Source organism: Agelaius tricolor, unplaced genomic scaffold (assembly GCF_023055355.1).
Source record: "Agelaius tricolor isolate 1412-34295 unplaced genomic scaffold, bAgeTri1.0.p SCAF_3, whole genome shotgun sequence".
NCBI lineage: Eukaryota > Metazoa > Chordata > Aves > Passeriformes > Icteridae > Agelaius > Agelaius tricolor.
The window spans coordinates 9,764,240-9,786,495 of NW_027269263.1; the positions used below are offsets into that span (position 1 = coordinate 9,764,240).

Consider the following 22,256-nt stretch of genomic DNA (forward strand, 5'->3'; position numbering starts at 1 on the left):
TTGGTCCCTTTGCTAGAACAGCACCTGGACTGCAGCCCTTGCAGGAACACAGGGACATGTCAACACTGCTATCAGATACGCGGGAGGGGAGTCTGACACGTTGCTTTGAAGCCTTGCTTCAAAAGCACTAAAAAGCTTCAAGATGTCAAAGTCCCACTTGAGCAACATTGCTCGGGAGCATTTTTGTTCCTCTCATCCAGAGTCACGTCAAACCCAGCACTGCATCAGCACATTATGTCACATACGTCATGCTTCACCTAGTAACAGGAAGCCTGCACAAAAATAAGAATGTCTTAATCCCAGGATTCATTCTTCATAATAGTTAGAAAAAAGAAAATGCATCAAGTATTTTAAAAGAAAATTCTACATCTCAACCTGTTTTCAGCGAGTCTGCTTGCACTCTTGAATCTAAAACCTGTGTCTTTCATGAGAACTGCACTATCCATCACTTAAACTTAGAACATTTTACAGCTGTCAGCCTTAAAATGCTTTCAAGACTGCTCCTGAGCTTCCCAGTAGTTACTGGTGATGACAGCGTTAGGAGCAGCACCCAGGAACCCAGGAGCTGCCTCTTTGTTCTGAACAGAACACTGTAGCAGCAGTAGTTTGTATTGTTGTTTAGACTGCTGTGCAACAGGCTGCTTACAAATACTTGTCATTTCCCTCTCAGCCCTTAACAGTAGGGATAAAAACAGACACTGATGCATTTTTAAAGTAACTATGCCAAAAAGAGGAAAAAAGCCTTGCATCCTTATCTAAATATTCACAAGAGCATTTTCAATGTCCAGCACTTAATCCACTGATTTACTAAAGGAATTTACCAACTGCTAAAGCAAGGATTAGCTATATCTAATTCAGAAGGAGTTTTAAGTTACCTAAATATAAAACTAAGCTGGAGGAGCAATCCTGAATAGCATAATTCCTGACAACCAATTCTCACTGACTATTTTGTTAACACACCAACACAACCAAAAAATCCCAAGTCCTAAAAGAGAATCGATCAAATATTCCATTAAAGCATAGAAATTAAAGTTTCACTAATGCTGTGCAAGGGAACTTTCTCTTTCCTCAAAGGTTCAAAGGTTGGGGTCACAGTTTCATTTAGTGCATACTGCTACTACTCTAGGAAAAGGTTTTTCCCCCAGAGGGTGCCTGGGCACTGGAACAGGCTCCTCGGGGAAGCGATCACAGCACCAAGCCCGACAGAGTTCAAGAAGTGTTTGGACAACATTCTCAGGCTCATGGTGGGATTCTTGGGGATGGTGCTGGGCAACAGGGCCAGGAGTTGGACTCGATGATCCTGACGGGTCCCTTCCAACTCCGCATATTCCGTAACTCTATGATTAACTGCAGGATGCCAGGACATCCACTGCCCACGAAACCTAAGGCTCCTTGCTCCAAGTTCCCCTTGCCGTGCGGCCGGACGGGACAGAACGCGCCCCCGAGCGTCACTGCCGCCCGTCCCGTGAGCGCCAGGGCCGCAGCAAATGTCATCCCTCCAGCGCCGAGCGGCAGCGCCCCGGCCACGCCGGGCTGCCTCACTCGGGAGCGCCTGGAGTCCCAGCACCGCGGTGACCGCCGAGCGGGGGCAGCGACCCGCCCGGCCCCGCTCCCGGCCCCGCTGAGGGCGGGCGGGCGGTCCCGGCTCCGAGCAGCGGTCGCCCCCCGCCCCTGGCGGCGGGGCCGGACGCCCCCGTGCCGCGCGTGGGGCGGGCCGCCCGCGGGTCCCCCCTCACCTGGTTGAGCTCGTTCTCGGCGGCGACGCGCAGCTTGGGGTCTATGGTGCCCTTCAGCGCCTGGATGATCCTGTTGGGATCCATCTTGGCCTTCGGCCGCCGGCAGGCAGCGCTTTCCCGGGGCAGCAGGACGCGGAGGAGCCGCCGCTAGCGCCGCCGCCCCCCCGTGCCACCAGCGCGGGCCCGCGTCCCCCACCCCCCCGGCCCCTCTCCACAGCCATTCACCGGTTTGCGACAGCTGGATATCGGGAAACGGGCGCTGCTTTACGGCCGCGGCGCCGCCTTCTGGCTTCGGGAAGGGGTCGGCGAGAGGTGGCCGCCATCTTGTTGTACGGACAGGAGTGCGCCGAGAGGGCTGCAGGGGGTGGGGTCTGCGGGCCGCCGCTCCATGGGGGCCGCCATGTCGCTGTACGGAACGGCGGGGGCGGCTCCCGCCGCGTCCTGTACGGGTTATTTTTAAATTAGGATTTCAAAATCCCATTTTTCTTTCTTGATAGTTTACTCTGTTTTTCTAGGTAGCGTTTCAGCTTTCATGGCAGGCTTGGGCGCTCTGTATTTGTTATCCCGCGGGACAAGAATGAAGAGTGAGAGCACGGGGACTGAAGGAGGTGATGAGGTCAGGTCCGTGGAGGAGAAGTGACACTGGTCACACTTATCCAGGTGCCACGCACAAGAACGACTGACAGCATCCAGGAAGACAGAAGTTTGCTGCAAGGAGTTTACTAAAACTCCCAGTTGGGTCACACGTCGTAATTCCTACTCTGCTTCTGAGCAGGTTTCTGTGGGATGCTTGTCCTCATCATTATGTAGATTAGTAGAACCTGAAAAGGGTTTGTATATCTTAATGCTGTTTGTGTGTGAGAGGGAGTGGGAGATGCTTGCCCCTCAGGCTGTCAGGAATATACAAACACCACCTCCAACGCTCCTGCCCCACCCTGATTCTCCACCTCTTGCCTATTATTTCCTCCCTTAAATCCTAGAACATGCTAGTGAACCAAAGGAAGATTTAAGTGCAGGTGTAAGAAAGAAGTCTGTCAAAGGTGTAACTCTCAGGTAAATAGACCAGAAAAACCTCTGACTAATGTGGTTTTGGTGAGCCAAATCCTTTGGTTACTTCTGCAGGTGATGTTTCACATAATGTATACAAACCAAAGACGTGTGATTAATTGGTTGGAAGAACAGAAAGACTATTTGCTGTGCTTAAGAGGAGTGAAACACAACAGCAATTACAAGATCATCCCATTATATAGGTGTCTTAATAATACAGTTGGACAATATGTCATTTGTTCATTGTAATTGCAGTATAAACCAAAACCTTAAAGCAGCTGGCACTATAGTGACTTACTAATAATTTTTAAAATGTCCCTCAGTAACTTTGCCTCTAATTAAAAAGGAATCCAGCTGTCACAATAAATTGCACCTACCTGGCACAGGGAGATGTGCTCTCTCTTGTGGTTTTCATCATCTTTTGAAGTGTTGCAGAACACCTGATCATTATCTTGCCTTTCACCTGGGATGCAGCTCTACAGCATCTAGCAAGAAATCTTAGGCACTTCCATTGACCTTTCCCTTTCTTCTTAAAAGCAGATGACAGTATGCTCAGTAATCATAAAATTCAAACAAAAACAATGTTAGTGTAAAAATTTAGTATATATATTATTAACTATGGTAATTCTTTGTTGCTGACCCATTTTGATTAAGGTAATGAATTGTCCAGGGGGAACTGCCCAATTAAAAAATCTTGGATTCCATATCACAGCAAATCCAAATTGCTTTAAAGGATTCGTAGTGGTGTATCTCTATTCCCTTTTCCCAAATTACCATGTTATGGACTGTTTAAGAGCAGTTCTGCTTCATTCCATTTCTGTGTATTCATCCGTGGTAGATGAGCTTAAAAGTTATTAAATTTATTTATTGAAGGACTTCTGCAGAGCTAGTGATGTAAAACATAGCAATAAAGAACAGAAAATCTTTAAAGGGTATTATAACATCTTCCTAAAATGAATTTTATTGCACTTACCACTTATATTTAAAATGGCACTTTCAGTGTTGCAAGCATTGTAGTCTGCCTGTTTTCTGGATGCCCAATACTTCTTTCTGTACAACATGAACCTTCATAGATACCAGTGACTATATTAGTCCAAAAATAAGTTTAGTCATTAATTGAAATATTTTAATGTGACTTCATAAACTTCAGGATGAAAGCAACTGCTTGTAAGCAAGACCTCATATGCCTTTTTGTTAGAGCAAAGATTCTGTTAATATTTGGCGTTTCATCTACTTACAATGAATGTTTGAGTTTGGTTTTTTAAATCTGTTCTGCTACTCTGCAAATAAAAAATCTGAGGTAAAATTCAGAGATTTTTCCTGTCAGCTGCTGGTGACAGAAGATCCAATGTGAAGGGACAAATGAGATATTAAAAAACTAAAATTAAATCCAAGTTGCACCAGTATACAAGGAAGGGGAAAACAAAAAGAATGATAGTACCAGGGAGATAGGGTGATAATGCAAAGCAAAAATGTGGGTTTTTTTAAAGCTCCAAATCTTTCCAGGTGTGCTATAACAAGTTTTGTGAAGTATTTAGAACAAACAATCTTATTTTAAAACTCAGTTGTGAAACCAAGGATTTTCAAAGTAACCAGTTTGACCTGAACAAAAATTAGACCTGGTTCTTTACAGAGTTGCCATCAAGACTACTGTATTAAATTCAAGAACTTTGGGGAAAACTTGAAAAGCCTTACATCTTGCAGGTTACTTGTGATTAGTCCTTTGACTTTTGGTGGCTTTGAAATGCACTCTGGTGGGCTCTCAGCTGCACATTACACACTTTCTGTGGCATGGAACAGCCCCTCTCTTTTCATGCCAACCAAGTGCCTTTAGGACAGCACCTGTCAGCTGTGGTTAATAACAGACACTCCTGAAAAAGCATGAGAAAGAAGACAGCATTCCTCTGTGTGATGTGCTACAGGCTGAAAGCAAACCACTGCTCTCAAAGCAGGCTTTATTTCATTGTAGTGAATTAATGACTAAATGATAACTAATGATCACTAAAGTGATTGGATATGTGCTTAGCATAAAGCTTTCATTCCATACCAACCACTTCTCAAACCTTACTCTAGGGCCCAAAAGCTGTAGGACGTGCCAGCTGTGGAAAAGCTGTGAACTAATAGTTTCCAACCAGATTAGTACTTCACAATATTATTTTTTCAAGTACAACACTGCCAGGAAACATTCAATCCACAAATACAAATGCCTAAGGTTTCTTGCATTCTTAACAGAATCGTTTATAAAGAATAGTTATAAACAGTATATAAACAAGTTTATAAACAATAGTTGGGTGAAAATTAAGTTGATCAGAGACTTGTGAACAAGTGTGTGACTAAAGGTTAATTCATTTTTACCTGGTTATGGTACTGCATCTCTCTAAATATAATACACAACAGACTTTTCATATCCTTCACAAGACATTTATAGGTTGAATAAAGAGCTAGCAGATAAATGTATTCCAATCCTCCAGACACAAACCCCTTGATCAGAGTTAAAATGCCAAAGCATCTCCCTCTCTGACTGGTTTGTTGGCATAGCTATAGGTAACAAAACAGTCAGGGAGGAAGAGGCAACCTAAACTTAACCAGCAGGACACGGCAGTGACTTCTCTGCAGCACCACTGCAGCCTGCAGGATGGAGGTTTCCTCAGCTGCAGGAAGTCAGCCATGGCAGTGGTGGTGGGAGATTATTCATTGTCTCCCCTCACTTCCACGACCTGAGAAAAACCCCACAAAGGTCACAAGTCCGTTAGAATTTTGAAAACTTTAAGAAAGCCTTTGTCACAGTTGAACCCCCCTAAGCTGGCAGCTCAGCCCTACCCAGCCACTCCCCTGCAATGGGAAAGGGAAAAGAACTGGAAAGGCCAAAGTGAGAAAGCCTGTGGGTTCAGATAAAGACAGTTTAACAGGTAAAGCAGAAACTCAAGCAAAGCCAAGACAGGAATTCATTCCCCACTTCCTATGGGCAGGCAGGTGTTCAGCCATTTCCAGGAAAGCAGGGCTCCATCACATGGAACAGTGACTTTGGGTGTCAGACACCACAACTCAAATGTCCCACTCTCCTCCTTCTTCCCCCAGCTTGTATTGCTAAATACATCATCATCATCATCGTGTGGGCTGGGGTATCATCCCTTGGGTCAGTTGGGATCAGCTGTCCTGGCTTTAACCCCTCCCAAATCCTTGTGATCCCCACTCACTGGTGGGGCAGTGTCAGAGGCAGAAAAGGCCTTGACTCTGTGCAAGGCCTGCTTGGCAATAACCAAAACATCCCTGAGTTACCAACACAGTTTTGGTCACAAATCCAAATACAGCCCCATATCAGTTACTTTGATTAAAATTCATTCTCTCCCAGCCAAACCATTACACCCTCCCATTTCAGGGTAGTTCCAATATTTCACTGATGTCAAGAGAAGGAAACACAGAAATTTACTCCTTATAAAAACATAATGTTTCTTACCTTAAAAGTTTATCTTCAGCAGGCTGCACGAGAGAAGCAAATCAGAGAGAATTTAGGTGGTATCCAATTTGCACAGCAGACAGCAATAGGAAATTTAGCAGAATGATGATGGCCTTTTGTATGTTTTAATTAGACCCAATTATAATCCTTACATAGTGAAGGCATTTTTCCTATTGAAATGATTCAATCAATTTCATTTAACAATTACTGAGGAAAAAGAAGTGTAAATAGAACTTACACCGTCAGACAGCATTTACATGAAAACTACACAGTAAAGTATTTCCAGGTTGTGAAACTCACCTGTTAAATGCTTTGCCCAAAAGCAGAATAAAGAAATAGGTCATTGGTCTGGACATACTGACTAGACTAAAACTGTGTCAGTAGAAAATGCACTGAAATATTCTGAAGTTCTTTGAGAAGCTTTCAAAAACAATTATTATAATTATTCATTATCTAGAAGCATAATGACATATCCCTACCCTTGTGCTTGTCATCATAGAAAAATTATATAAAAATTTTAGGTATTTTGGGGATCAGAATAGCAATTTTCTACCAGTGGATTTTGGCCAGCTATGTGTATGGAAAAAAAGTGTTTGGCTTGGTCTTCTGTAGTGTTTTTTTAAACAGTCTTAGCATTTAAGGTTCAGTTACAGCCTTTGGAGTTGCTTCTAGTCTGAAACCTTCCTTAGGACAGTACCTGTTCAGTTGTACTTACCCTCCTTTTGGTAACAGAGGTTAATAAAACCTCAGTTCACAGCTGGCTAAAAACACAGTGAAAACAAACAGTTCTAGCTTAAAAAGTTGCATGTGTGAAACCTACAAGTCAGTCATATTTTTTAGTTATTCTAAGGGATGAGACTTCTCCAAGTTATGTATTCTTTTCAAATAAAAATAGCAGGACAAACCAGACATTTTATTTTAAATTATCTACTACTGTAAAGATTATTATGATTCAGGCTAAAGCCTAAAAATGGTCACTTTTTAAAAAAAACATCCATTACATAACCTATGGTCAAGGAATTGTATAATTAAATTTTCTATATCATCTTACGTGCACAATTCTGGCTGTAACTGTGTACTCCTTTTAGCTAGGAATGAAAAATGGATCTTAAGATACAGCTATGAAACTGGAACATTTACCTCTTATCAAGTTAAACTGACACTAATTCTGTAGTGTGTGCTCTAGAAATAAGCCTCTTTGTTGCCTAAAGTCAGAACTAGCATGCTTTAAAATACCAAATACCAGCTTAATATACAATAGATAAGGCTTGACATTTTTGTACTGGTAAAAACAAGGTTTCCCAAAGCTTGTCCTACCTCAACTTCTCTCAAAATTTGCTAAACCCCTACTTGAAATATGAGCACCCTTCAAAATCTGTATGAAAAAGAAAGTTGAGCTTGGAACAAGATCTTTATGCCAGTAACTTTATGAAGCCATGCCAGACTGGTTTTGGCATCTGCATGATAGCGAGGGCAAACTGAAGTTGGAAGCTGTGAAACCACTTAGCAAGAAACAGCAGCTTTACACCAGGTCTGAAGTTTGTTCAGTTAAGGTTCTTACTTTTATTTAAATAAGCAGATAGCTGCTTTCACTCTGCATAGTTCTGCTTCAGCCTTAGATATACCAGTCAGGCTCGTGCACTGGCTAATTTAGTACACTCAGATCAAGTGCTTTCTACTGTTAAAACAATTTACTGAAGCTTTTGAAAGGAGAGAGAGACACTGACCTACCTTCTTACTAGTTCATATTACCATTTTAAGCATTGAAACTATTTATAGTATTTGACACAGCAGCTTAGACAAGGACATACATCATGGCTGTTCAGTTCTCAGGCCACAGGAGGGCTGAAGGCTGGTCAAAAAGCCCAAGAGCTTTACAATAGGGATTTCAGAAACACTTCCTACCATTTGTATTCAGGTTTGGTGTAAAAGGCAAGCACCAGGCTTCAACTACAAATACCAAGTTCCTCAGCAGTTCTCTGAAATGAGGAAATAACCTGTATTAAAATATGATTCAAGTCTCATGCAGGGGGGAAGCCATACACATTTATGCTTCATAAAGTTGAATTTAACTTTAAAATATATTGCAGCTGAATAACAGTGTAAGCCAGCCCCTTGAGTGATGGTTTGCAGGCTTAAGAATTTCAACTACTTCACTTCTGAAAGACTGATGCTATGATGACCATACTAGGTTTTGACAGGGTAAGTATTTAAAAACAGTAGTTCTAATGAAGTATGTAGCATTGCACTTGTAATTTCTTGACCTTTAGAAAGAAAAAAGGTAGCTAAATCTTGAATTCATTTGATCAAGGTAACACTCTTGAGAATGGCATTAAATAGGAACTAAAATAATCCCAGTTAAATACAAACTACCCTAAGTTATTGAAACTTGGAGACCAGTTCTATGTAATATTCATATTCACCCCACATCAGGAAAAATGTCAGTGATGTGTCTTAAAATTAAAACCACGGGCAAGATTAATACTAAAATGCATATTAACTTGTTTTATTGAGGCACAACAAGGCATTGTGAATAGCCCATACTTGAGGCAATCAATAGTGTAGTAAGCTGGACATTAATACAGTTTAGGGTAAGTGCAAACAATATACATTCACAGCTTTATTAGCAAGGCTACATCACAACTGATAAAGTGCCAAATTAGTGCTGATTCAGTACCCCAACTCCATGATTTCACCTTGCAAAACAGGACCACCATTTCCCACCAATAATGGAACCACATATCCTCTATAAAGTCAGTAATAAGTGCAAAGCTAGTCCCACCCCCCTCACCAAGGTGTTTGGAGCAGCTCTTTTGTAAACATTGCACTGGATTTTAGTCCTGATAAAGGAGGTATCCCGAAAAGGTGGAGTATTTCCAGCTACTTCCATAGATGGCTCCCCGATGCAGCCGTAGCCAGATCTGATCTCCCTGGAAGAGCTGCAGGACCGCGTGGTTACTGGCTGTCTCATGGTCAGGAGCCCCGTCATTGGCATAGGCCGACACAAGGACCTCCTCATTCTTCATGAGATTCACGTACAGAGGGACATTGACAGCCAGTTTCAGCATGTGGAAGATGAAGACATAGGTACCATTCACTGGACAGTTGAACCTCCCAAGCTGGATATCAAAAGTTTCTCCAAGGTTATTGAGCAGCAGGTCAAACACAATGGGCTGGTCCAGAGTTCCAGGGGCCAGGTTGGACGTTCGGGCGGCGGAGAAGGCGACCCTCATCTGCTGCGGCAGCGGGTACACGTGCACCGGCAGGATGGTGGCGGCCTGGCTGGTCACCGGCATGTCCACAGGCGTGATGCTGCGTGAGTCCCCCTGCCCAGAGTCCCCACTGTTAAAGGTCTCATTGTCTCGTTCTGGGCTGCTCACCTGAGAGGAGTCACTCCACCCTGCTGTTAAAAACCATTAGCAGCACTAAGTATTGTAACAGGAGGATACCCTTAAGCCTGTGGGCATAATCTTAAGTGTACAGGCTTTGCAGCAGATTGATCTTTGAGCCAAAGCAAATTGTCAAAGGACCCCAGTGAAAACACAACTTGGAAGCTGGCTCACATTCATCACACTTGCATTGAGCAGGATGAGACATAGCTGAACTATGAACAATTACTTCTTGTACTTCCAAGTAGGAGAGGGCAGCAGGTTGTAATTATTTTTGCCTTTTTTTGCTTTTTTGCATATGACACTTAACTTAAAAAGCATATGCTAACTTCTGAGAAGAAATAAAATCTAACTGCTGAAAACACCGACAAAGTTAGAGGCAAGTTATTTTCAAGATCTCTATTTTCACTTTATGTTACTCAACACTGTCCTTCTGCAGTTGCATTTCTCATAGACCTTGTCAACTTATGATGCTAGAATATTTTAAGTCTGACAAACCAGTGTTGCTTTTAAATCTTCTGCACCTCACTCCCCAAAATAAAGCTGTTAATCTTGCCAAATATCCAAGTTAAAAGGGTGTAGAATGAAAACCTTATTAGAGCTGAGACATTTAGAGCAGTCACAGTCAAGCTACAAACCATTGTTATTTTCACTGGAAAACAACACCCTAAGACAGACATTAAAATAAGTGGAGTAGCTGTGAGATCCTAATGCTAATGAGTACTTTCATCAGCTGTTAATCCACCATCATCTATTTAGTTCTCTTCTGAAATATATTCTGTCCCTCAAGCTAGGATATGACCTGTGTAATCCTAAAACAGCTTCGACAATACACTACAATTTCTCTTTAGTCTCTAAAATAGAGATCTACAGCTACTCTTCATCTCACTTCTCACCTGTAGCACTGGAAGTCCATATTTTTCCAGCACATACAGCAGAAACAATTAATCTTGTTTCCAGCTCTTCAAAACACATGCTATTCATCCTTGGACACAACTAGCCTTATTTCTTTAGGTTTTGTACTCCACTATGGAAATACAAATACCTGTATTACCAAATACATTTTCATAGAAAAAAAATATTTTACAAAGTCTCTGTGACGTGATAGCCTACCCAGAATAAGGGAGGAATACACAGTTACGGGGAGACACCCAGTGCTCCTTCCCTGAACACAGGGAACTGCTGTTTTTTCCTAGCCAAGTTATTTGTGAAGTTCAATAAGGTACCATCGTGTCACAATTTTGACATGAAGACTCCAGACTAAAAATAGTGAAATTAAATCCTCTGCTGTGCAATGCTGTGGAAGAACAGCACTGAAGCCTCCAGCTAAGCTCGGTTAGCTTTCACCAAGCTTGATCTGTTAGGTAAGGGATACTGTTCTGCTTTTCACACTGTTCCCAGTAACACCCCAGCTGCAATGCCTAAGCACACACTGGACCCACTGGGGGCCTGGTGTTGGCCTTACCTCTTGAATTTGCTCGAGGACCACTACTTATCCCACCTCTTTTATAGCACTGCTGGTAATTGACATCCTGAAAGAGACATGTTAGAAGATGGCTATAAGCAAATCTGAACTCAATTGAGGTAATACACTTTGTTCACAAGGAATTCCATCTCTAAAATACAACGACAGTTCAGAAACAAAATGCAGATAAACAGCTTTACTTATGGAAGATTCACTTATTATAATAGCTTGTATGAAATTAAAGATCATTTTGATGCCAGTTGAAGCAATTTGGCTTCTGAACAGTTGAGATTACTGAATCTTAAGTCTGTTCTAAGTCCATGAACCTGCACAGAAGACATGGACAGACTCGTCTCACACCAGGAACCTTTACCTCCTTAATTTTTTTTTATTATTTTTGGGGTTTTGACCTAGCCACATTCTCAGCCAGTCCATTCAGGAGTTGATTATTTTACATTACAGAGGCATTTTAGTGAACCAACTCTTTTAAAATAATAAACTGGGCCCATACAATATGTTATTTACCATCTGTTTGCATTTCAAAGATGCATTTCAGACTAAAATCAACCTGTCATACAGAGATGTTACCTGTCTGAAGTGACTTATTTCAGCTGCTGTCTACCATTCCACAAAAGGGTTTGTCTGTGAAACAAAACTAACCTCTATAGCTTGTAAATTCACCTGTTAAGATAATTAACAACTACCATGTTAGAAGATTTGGCTCCTATACAGTGGAAGGCTACTGGAAATAAAGTCAATACCTACCCTCTGAGAATATGGCATTCCAGCATAATCTCTACCAGGAAACTGTAGCTGGCCATAGTTGCCATTGGTTAATGAAGGTGAACCTCTGTAAGCATCAAAACCTGTTCAAATAAAGTTGATTATTCAGTATCATTTACTGTTTGATTTACAGTACAAGTCCAGAATTTAACTACAGATGTTTTTTGGCAATTATGTACATTAAGTTATGCAGTAACAGAGCTATTCTTAAATGGAATTGAATAGGAACCTTGCTACTCCTATAACAAATGCATTTCACTAGCTATTCATAACATAGACACTATGGCTATATCAAAATTCTGTATTTAAAAGTATTAACATCAGGCCCTATCCATTGCCTGTGATACTAATGGGATGTCAGAACAGCTGAAAAGCTTGCTAAATCCAGCAGTGGGATTAAGAAACACTTTCTTTTCTGTTACACACACTGAGCTATTACTGGTATACATTTAGGGGCTACTATAATATTTTGCCACTTAAGCTATTTTTTAACTACCAAAGCAGAGCTGCAAATAATTTCATACCAGACACCACCAAACCCAGGACTGTTATTGAGTCAGAACTATAAAACTCATCATCTGTACATGTTCCTACAAGGTACTGAGCAGGCTCAGCCCAACAGCTGAAGCACCTATCACAGACTAAGTGCCCTTCACTTCAAAGGGGCAAAGGCCACAGCCTGCAGCTGGTAGCTACCAACAACCTTAATTTAGTAACTGCCTAAAGTCTGCTGAAACTCTCTAAAGTACTTCAGGTAGCAGCCAAAGAATAACTGCTCTGCAGAGACCAAATAAGCTTTCTCATAGAACTCTTCAGTTTGTTATTTGTCTAGAAGGGCTCTTTGCTACTGGGAGCCTCTCCCCCATCCTGGTTTCTGCTGGTAATATTAAAGGGAGCAGTGCTAAGCAAAAATTACTTTATTTTGCACAAACACAGTAGTATGTGAAGAGGAAACTGGCCTGCCCAGTTTGTCAGCAAGATACCAAGAGAAAGAATTAAGTTGGTAAAAAGTTCAGAAAGAACAAATGAAATTGCTAACAGAAAAGTCCATATGAGTAATCTAATAACCTATTAGTGAAAGTTTCCATCTCCATATTCAGGCAAGGTGTGAAATTGCTCTGCCATTTGGCCTGACGCCTCAAGTAGAGGGACCACAAATAAAAGGTAGAATGAACTTCCTTAAATTCTACAACAGAGGGCCCCATTCTCTGCACATTGCCCTTAAAGTCTTGTTTTGAGACATTTCACATACAGGACATGAATTTAATAGTGTGTTGTGTTAAATCACATTCTACTGGCAGGACATTAGATCTTCTTTAGGATGATAGTAAATACAGACCTACCTTTGTACCCACCAGGGGGGCGATAGGAATTAGCCAGTGACCTTCCACCTCTAGCAGACCCTCTGACAGACCCACGACTGTTGAGGTAAGGCTGAGGGGGTCTGGGAATAACATTAGCCTGTGCTGGATAAAAGGCAAGGCTACCATTGCTGACAGGAACAGCTCCATCAGGTTGATAGTTCACTGCTTAAAACAGAAGGCACAGATAAGTCAAAGCTTTTTATAACTGCAGTGAGTTACCACACACAGAAGCAAGGGCAGTATTAGGACATTCAGAGACCAATTAAGCTGCTCTGAATAGTCTGTTCTTCTGTCCCTTCATTACTTCATTTAAGTGATTGGATCCTTCCCTTTGTTTTGTAAAGTGTAGTGCTTGTTAAAAGCTTGCTCTGAGTGCAAGCCCCTAATGCATTCAACAGGAGTCAGTTGCACAGGTGAGAACCAGCTTGCCAGCAGCATGAAAATAGCCAATCTAGCTTAAAATCAAGTAACATTTGATTAAGAATTTCCACTGATAAACTAGGTCACCTCAGGATTGCACAAGGCTATTAAAAAATTATGATTTTCCACAAAAAAAAAACCAGAAGGCTTACCACCCATAGTCTCAGCGATGAAAAGGAACACTGAAGCTAAACATGCTTTCCTGATTGCTACACTTACACTGTTCTTCATGTCTCATTGACTTGACACACTCTCAGTCTGTTTCTAGTCTAAGACCTGTGACAATCACTCTGGCAGAACAACAGTTGTAAGTGACCTTGAGCCATTTCATTATATTGCCTTATAAATACAGATCCTTAGTTGCCACTTGCTTTCACCCTAAAACCTCAAGATATTTAGGGGCCAGTTTCATGTCAAATTTAGCATTAGCTATACAAACCCACCTCTTGCAATACCTGAACATCAAGTAAGTCAGGTTTGTGTTGAAGACCCCTTACTAGCTCAGTATTTCTCAGGTCAGACTGAAAACTTATCCCAGCTTTCCTACTTAGCATTCAGCAGCTCCCAGCACTGACAGCACTATTACCAGAGACAAAATTAATGGTTCCAAATAAAAGTATTTCATCATTTGCTACTATTCCAAGCAAATCATTGTTTGACTGGCAAGTATCACCACATATTTGAATTTCTCACCTACTGGGAAATTCAGGCATGTAAGTGACAACAGTCTGTTCATCTCATATAGAAACAAGTTTGAACCAGCCTTTCATCCTGCTAGCAGTTTTTAAATTAAGTTTACATACCATCAACTACATTAGAGTTGATGTATGCCTAATATTAGACATTTTATGTAGCACCTGTTAAGAATTTCACTGGTTAGAAGTATTCACAGCACATGATAGTGAATTTAAATACTATTATAAACTGAACATATTGAAAGACTACTTGAAATACAGGTGCAAGTGCAGTTCTTACCTGAAGACAGAGATTCTTGTGAAAGAGAGGTTTGTTCTGCAACATGAGAAGATTGCAGCTGGCATTGAGGAGGAGTCTGTGTACTTGCTGTGGAGAAGCTCTGGTTATATCCCGCTGAATATGAAGAATCCTCTTTAATTTCCTGGTCTTTACGTGGAGGCAGTGGTGCATTCACTTTAAACACCTACAACATATTTGATAACAAGTGCTTAACACTACCAGCTAACATCCCTAATGCCACCACCCTGCCATGCTGTGGTTTGAATCCATATGCTTTTTAGCTTATTTCCAGAACACCAGCTGTTTCTTAAAAATAACAAAAAACATCATACATCAACCCATCCTTTTCCCTCTCAGTAAACTTACAGAACTCACTCCTGCTTATGGAACTACTACCCAAGGAACAACTTGATTGACCATAGCTACTGTACTCTGTCAGCAGAACAACTACCATACAACAAGCTATTGTCCTTCTATGGGAAATCCTCTGTGAAATCCACTGACTACCTGTCCTACAGCTCAAGCTGCTCAATAGGGGCAGCCTATTCTGAGATGAGATATTCTCATTTGGGAAGAATTTGGATCTTTCTGCATGTCTTGGAACCCGATATAAACACTGCTATCCACTCAAACGCCATATTAGACATCATTTGCCTCTTCAGTAAATGGAGCTCCATCTTTCCTACTCGTTTAACCTTCTCCAAGAGTAAACACTTAACCTAAGTAAAGCTTGTCATTCAAATGTTATAGTCTGGGCAGTACAATGATGAGCAGATACTACTGCTAGTTAAATCTAATAACCCAGACTTCAGTCGCTCCAGTGACTGTGCTACTTTATAGCCAATAACACAATTACCAGAAATAATGCTGTGAAAAGTGACAACTAGTATCAACATCAAATAGGCAACATCTCTTTTGATTAAGAGGATCTAAATTTCACATAAAGAGCTGTCAGCAGTACTGGTACTGCTGTACCAGTAGTAAATGGTGTATCTAACAAGACTATAAACTCTCTGAAGACAGACTTGGGCAAAAGCCACAGCTAAATGATGCAAGAAACAGCTTCACAGCTTGACAGTTCTTGCCATTTGCAGATGCCCTTTTAATTAAAAAAAAAAAGAAAAATAATACTTTTTCCAGGGTCAAGAAACCCAGTGTTGCCTCTAAGAGGCAGTAGAAATGCCTGATGATACTGAAGTGTTGAGCATAAATTTTGAACCACTGTAAAGTAAAACTGATTTGTTTTATTTTTAATTTTTGATCCTTTCATCTGGTAAATAAAGTGATCCAAAGCTATTCTTTTCCTAAAATGAATTTGAGAAGGCAGGGCAGTCAGGCCATCAACACCCACACTCTGAAGAATTAGTAGCAAGTGGCCTGCTTTTTCCTGCAGTGAGGGTTACAGGTGGAATTCAAATCAAGGACTAGGGCTACAGGTCAAGCCTGCCTTTAAGCTTCTGTAAGCACAAGAGCAGCAATGGGATGTTTGAGGACCTGTAATCAGATCCTTCCATTACTGTCACTGTGATACTGCTATTTGGCAGGGAATCATCCTGGCTTATCTACTCCAGTCCAATGGCTGTGCTTTCCTGGCAGCAATGAGAATCCAACCAATGTAGGGAAGAAGAAAACCCTGCACTGCAAAGTTTGAGATTTCTACCACTACAAGAGGAATGAACGTCCTTGTGACTGAGGGACAGATGTTTGCCAGGTTTCCCCAAATATCCCAAGAGCAATCTCAGACATTTAACATCTCTGAAAACAGGGTAATAGTTCAAGTGAATTTTCAGTGATATTGTTATGATCAAAGCACTCTGAACACAGACAGCAAGTTCAGACCTAACCAGAATGACTGAGACCAGGACTCCATATTTGTACCATGACAGATGCTTATCTTATAGACTGGGTCCCCAAAAGACTCTGGATTCCTTAATCACAGCATGCTGCCACTTCTCCACTTTCAGAAAAATCACCACCCAACCACTTAGCATAATTTAAACACATGCAGCTTAGAAAAAAACCACCTCCCTACCACAAGTTGCTTCATTTGTAATGTGTATCACAATTCTGTGCCTCTGAGGTAGGTTTGACTTGAGCCTCTTCTACAAATACAGAAAACCAAGCAGAAAAAAGTCAATGGATTTTACTACAGGCCACACCAGGATGTCACAGAAGTTTTAATTGTTAACTCCTGTGATTTGAAAGGCCATTAGACACCTTCCTCCACCAGTTCCTAGCACATCAGTCTCAGTACTGCAAGACAGAGGCCAGCAAGCTGTGAACTGTTACTGTTGTGAACTAACTGGTACTTCTGTTACAATGGAGACTGCCTTTGGAGACACTAAAGCTTGCTTTTGAGAAAAAACATTAAATCAATGTTTCTATAATCTTCTGAAGAATGTTACAGAGGAGTAAATAATGTTACCTTTCCTGTACTTAAGGAAGACCCTTCCTCTGAACCTCTCTAAGCCTGCACTGCATATTACTAGGAAGTAGCAATGTTTGATACTATTTTTTCAGGCCATATATCATTACAGATTCTATTTGCAGTGAACATCTCAGACTGTGTGGTATATTTCCTAGATATGTACAACTGACTACTTGTTAACAACATAGGATAATGAGCAACACCAGTTTTCCAAAAACATATTTTCCAGGATTCCACTGGACTGAATTTTACCTCACTGAAGCAAACAGTATAACAAGACAAACTCAGGCTTCTGAAAGCATTTTGGCCTAATGTCTATATTCAGGATTCCTTTTCTCCAACAAAGTCTGTTGTATTTGAAATCTTTTCCCAAGAACAGTGTATGTGCAGTTCACCTTACTTTAGGGCACCGCTACCAATCTGTTGATTTCAGGTCTGACTTCTCCCTCTTAGCTCCTTAAGGCTACTAAGACACCCTAGTATTAGTTTTTTGGCACTATGCAGAGCAAAACCAGGATCTTTGTTCTTAGATGATCTGTTTTAAGTTCTGAAGAGAATCAGAGGACTAATCTAGATTTTACTGTTAAAACAAAATGACTTATCAATTTCTGTACTATCCTAAGAGGAGCCAGCTCCTCAGTGTTAGTCCCAAGTTACTCACATGGTTGTCAGTTCTTTCTGTATGTTGCATACTTACAGTCTGCATAGCCTGAAAGGGAGCTGCTGTTATTGTGACAGAGCTGCTGCTTGCTGGAGGAGACTGAAAGCTTTGTGCTGGTGGCACTGATGGCATGGGGGTGCTTGAAGTAGGCAATGGCGACTGTGGCTCACTTGGGAGGGGAATAGTTGCCTGGGGGAAGAACAAATGTAATGAAAGGTCACTTGATAATTATCAGGCAGTAACAGAAGCAGTTAATTTGTTCTAAAGCCTAGACTGACAGAAGTCAGCAGTTTCTACAGGATGACATTTGGACATAGTAGAGCTACAAAATAGCTTTTGCTTACAATTTCAAATCTTGCTGTGCATCCTCAGCAAACAGTACTTCTATTGCAGTCTCTGCTGATTAAGTGAAATGTGCCTATGAGCTACTATACATACCATTCTTTGGAATAATATCACAATAAAGAGACATTAGGTATTTTTCTCTCCACTAAGGACACACAGAATGCTTCTGTTCCATTTAGTAAAAGAAGATTCTTTGGCTGATATTAGAAATTACTTCTCCTTTCTGGAGGAACTTAGAAAATTTAGGGGTTCTGATTTTTTTCCCTTTCCAACTTAATTATGTTTCAGATTAGAAACAATGCTGACTTGTCCAGACAAAGTATTAACCAGCATCAGGCCTCAGCTGAGCAGACGGCAAAATGAAGTGTTGATTTAGAACACCAATATTTACACAAAACAGGAGTCAAAAAGGGACATGTCTAGAGCCTTACTATTTCAGCAACTTAAATATTTACACTGCTTGTGATAGCTCACCTGGGCAATTTCAATCTTTTTAGGGATCAGTGGCTCAGAAATACGTGAACTTGTCTGATACAGAGGCTGGGAAGTATATTTCTCATTCTCTTGAGAAAGTGATGTTGATGCCTAGAAGAAGCCATAATGCACCTGCTATTATGAGCAGTACTACAGAGTTCTGGTAAAGCTATGAAACACCAGTTCCTAAGTTGAAACAAATGGATTTTGAAAGACCAGGACAAACATTAATTCCAAAGCCAAAGTATTAAACAGTCATCTTAACCAAAGCTTCAAGTAATTAGCTTTAGAGATTCAGATTTAGATTACTCTTCTTACACAACTGGTTGCACAACTAGCCCTGCAAAGTCAGATCATTTTAAGAACAGTAGATTGCTTCAAGTCCTTACAGCAAAGTCTGCAACACACACCTGTCTCACTGAATTAAATGGAAAAAAATGGTAAGCTCTGTTGAACAAGGCTTTACAAAGCCTGCGTGTCCTAGAGTTAGCTCACACCTGTAATGCTACATATAGGAGTTGCTTAATGCTTAAATATGGAGCCTACGGCTAAAGGCTACCAGTCCTGTGCTCACCATGTACACATCACAATGCCTCAGACAGCACTGGGGTGTACCTGCACACCAGGAGGAGCACTGCCAGCATGGAGTGTATTCCCTGGCTCTGCTGGGACCAAAACTTAGCTACTGCTTTTCCTACAAAAGAAAGACAGACTCTAGTCTTCAAGCTGAAGGGACTAGAGATAGGCTGGGCACAAGCAACCCTAATTTCAAACAATAAGTTCGTATTCTACAAGAAAATCGGATGTTCCACTTTATAGCACAGCACAGGCCTTCTGGAAACAAATTGAACAGCAGAATTATTGAATTTTCGTCAGCACAAGGAGTCTCATGGCACTGTAGAAGTGATAGAAAGTGTCAAGAATTGGGACAAAACTGCTGATTCAAGAGGTTGTGAGACTAATAGCCCTATCAGTATATAGGATATTAAGAAATAAAGCACTACATACACAGTATGCTGATAACATGTACATCAGCAAAACAAATGTAAAAAGAACATTTCCCATTATAATCTACACACACTGAATTACAGAATCCAACAGGAAAGGGCCAGCTGTGTTCTTAAACACAGCAACACAATTCACAAGAGATCTTTAAGACACTGGTCTGCATAAAGTGAAACTTTTCAGCTCTAAACACTATTTGAATGTTTATCTGCACATAAATAGAATTAAGCAAGCAAAGTTTTAGGTCTTAGCAGAACATCAGGAAGTGAGATTCCTGGTATTTCTTCAGTTAGTGTTTGAGAGAATATCTCAGTCTTCAGGTTACACACAGACTCTGCAATTTCATGACAATATCCATCTCAATTTATGCAACCTCTTTGTCATCATTAGATGGAATATTCTACCCTGTAACCAAAGCAAATATTTATGCTACTCCCATATTCCCACAAGAATGTGCACCACACTTTTTAGTGAGCACTTTTCATCCCACACCCTTCCTGTGTCAATAAGCAGACTGTTCACTTTGCACTCATGCAGTATTAGCAAGAATTTGCCACCCATCTTTAAGTATGCCCGACTGTAGGCTGTACCACTGCTGTCACTTGTATGTTGTTCCAGCCCAGTTATTCAGGAGGGGCCCAGCTGAGCTTTCTCTTAGGGCTGGCTGTCACACAGATCTGAATGCCAGTGAGCCCCAGGGTATGGTACCTGTGGTGTCACCAAGTCTTCAGCTTCAGAGCCAGAAAGAGCATGATCAGCAGATGCTAGGGAAGTGTTCGAACCATGCAGCACCATTGATGAAGCAGCAGCCTTGCAAGGAGAGAAAACAGACATAAGGTTTTGGTAAATGTTTGGCTTCACTAAAGCTCACGCCCTCAGCATGTCCAAGTAAACCTCAGAATAATTCAGGGACTGAAGTGTCTTGACCAGTCAGTCAGTCTTTTAGGAATGCTTGCTCATGGTAAGGAAACACATTTAAAAGCAAAAGTCATAAGACATGCAAGCACAGTGACTGAATTTAAGGCTCATTTAACCACAACTACCAAAGCTTGAGATACAGTCTTTGTTGTGTGTTTTCATCTTCAAGATCCTATCTAGGAAAGAAACTAGCTGATCTTCTGCACATGACTACTGGCTATGACCTGAATCTAAAGGGAAAATATGCAAACTATTTCAGTGTGTTTTCAACATACTTCAAGAAACTTCAAGCATTTTTTGCCCCTTTTCAACCAAAAGAGCAGCCAGCTTTGTCAGCATTTGAGTGAGCTTAGACTCACAAGCTACTACATGGTATGAAACACAAAACTACTGGCAAGAAAAACAACTCAAGTATAAGTCCATGTTGGTAAATAACCTCTACCTGCCTCTTCAGGGCAGTCCTAACTTCAACTTACTTGAAGGGGCTGTTGAAGAAAATCACTCTGACTTGGCAGTTTCTGCTCTTTTGAAGCTGTAAAAATAGAATGCATTAAGCAACATTTACTTTTAAATTCAAACACTACATATAGTTTTGGTCTGCAGTTCTGGTTTTTAAAAACATTTGGTATGTGAAGATGCAAACTATTCTTATGTGGAATTCAAATATTTAAACCAAGCATCAGCAAACTACACCCAATTGAAGACTTCAGGTTTTTGGTAAAAGAGGACAGGTATTCAATGACAAAAATATTTTTACCACAGAAAAGATATCCACTTACGAGATTAAGAAAGAAAATTAATAAACTGGGTAATTGAGTTCTACAGCCCAAGATCCACCCAGTCTTTCAGCATGATCTGTTCTTTATATTTAAACAAGCTATCTTCACCAGGCCTACAGCCCAAGCAAATCCTGTCAGTGCTTGCAAAATTGTACATACCATTTACACTTATAGTACCACCTACCTACAGGACTACTTGCTGGAGTAACTGAAGGAGGTTGGGATGAACCAATGGCACTTGGTGAAGCTTTATCAAAATCCAGAATGGACTCCTTTCAAAAAGAAGATCACCATTGGGAAGAAAAAAAAAATTAAACTCTAGAAACAAATGAAACATTTTCCCTTGACAAGCTGCTTTTAGCTAATTAGGGCTAAATTCATTCATTCAGTGCCAACACACATTGTCAGCACTGTTCTCCCTAACCCAGTAGGAACAGGAGCTTTGTGCTGCAACAGCAGAGAAAAACATACTTGCATGAAGTTGTAAGTCCCTTGTATCTGAGTCATCAGATCCTGAAGCTTTTCCCTTCTCAATACTGGATCTTTTGGAAGAGTTGAAGTAGAGCAAAATTCTGCAGCTGGCTGATGTACAGGTTTAGGCACCTAATAAGGAGAAGTTACATTAAATCTAATACTGGAAGCAAGACAAGCTCCTTATCCAATATACTTCCAGAGTAACCTAGAGGTGTCACACACTGTGGGCCAAGGAATTCTGTGCTGTTATTGGTATTTCCTGAATCACGTTTTCACTTTATTAGAAAAAAAATCAGCTTCCTGTTGCTACAACTAGTTAAGCCACAGATTTCATAGAATGCTTTGGGCTGGAAGACAGCTTGAAGATTACCTAGTTCAACCCCCCTGCCATGGGCAGGAACACCTTTCACTAGATTAATTCAATTCAATTTCTTATATCCAAATGTTAAAAATTAAGTTGCCTGCATCTAGTGCAAAATTAGGCACTTCCATCTAAGGAAACTTGCATTTCAGTTAAAGGCCTGAACAAACTTAAA

General features: G+C 41.0%; 2 protein-coding genes and 1 long non-coding RNA gene across 8 annotated transcripts in view; 1 reads left to right on the forward strand and 2 right to left on the reverse strand.

Annotated features, from left to right (window-relative positions):
- Positions 1-1,835, reverse strand: part of IPO8 (importin 8) — a 47,579-nt gene extending 45,744 nt beyond the window's left edge. The window contains exon 1 of the mRNA XM_071422392.1: positions 1,737-1,835. Within this exon, the coding sequence (XP_071278493.1) occupies positions 1,737-1,820 (84 nt within the window). The 5' untranslated portion in view covers positions 1,821-1,835. The remainder of the gene's footprint in view (positions 1-1,736) is intronic.
- LOC139587808 (uncharacterized) lies at positions 1,808-4,093 on the forward strand. The gene is made up of 2 exons (XR_011678500.1): positions 1,808-2,100; positions 2,252-4,093. It is a non-coding gene; the product is annotated as an uncharacterized lncRNA (long non-coding RNA).
- A 4,632-nt stretch (positions 4,094-8,725) lies between these two features.
- Positions 8,726-22,256, reverse strand: part of CAPRIN2 (caprin family member 2) — a 32,963-nt gene continuing 19,432 nt past the window's right edge. For 4 of the 6 annotated variants that reach the window (XM_071422397.1, XM_071422398.1, XM_071422393.1 and 1 more), the window contains 11 exons: positions 21,718-21,849; positions 21,431-21,518; positions 20,944-20,999; positions 20,258-20,359; positions 18,545-18,655; positions 17,762-17,914; positions 14,637-14,820; positions 13,221-13,406; positions 11,860-11,960; positions 11,095-11,161; positions 8,726-9,643 (listed from right to left, as the gene is read on the reverse strand). In XM_071422397.1, the coding sequence (XP_071278498.1) occupies positions 9,075-9,643; positions 11,095-11,161; positions 11,860-11,960; positions 13,221-13,406; positions 14,637-14,820; positions 17,762-17,914; positions 18,545-18,655; positions 20,258-20,359; positions 20,944-20,999; positions 21,431-21,518; positions 21,718-21,849 (1,749 nt within the window). In that variant the 3' untranslated portion in view covers positions 8,726-9,074. The remainder of the gene's footprint in view (positions 9,644-11,094; positions 11,162-11,859; positions 11,961-13,220; positions 13,407-14,636; positions 14,821-17,761; positions 17,915-18,544; positions 18,656-20,257; positions 20,360-20,943; positions 21,000-21,430; positions 21,519-21,717; positions 21,850-22,256) is intronic. The other 2 variants (XM_071422395.1, XM_071422396.1) reach the window with 2 other exon arrangements.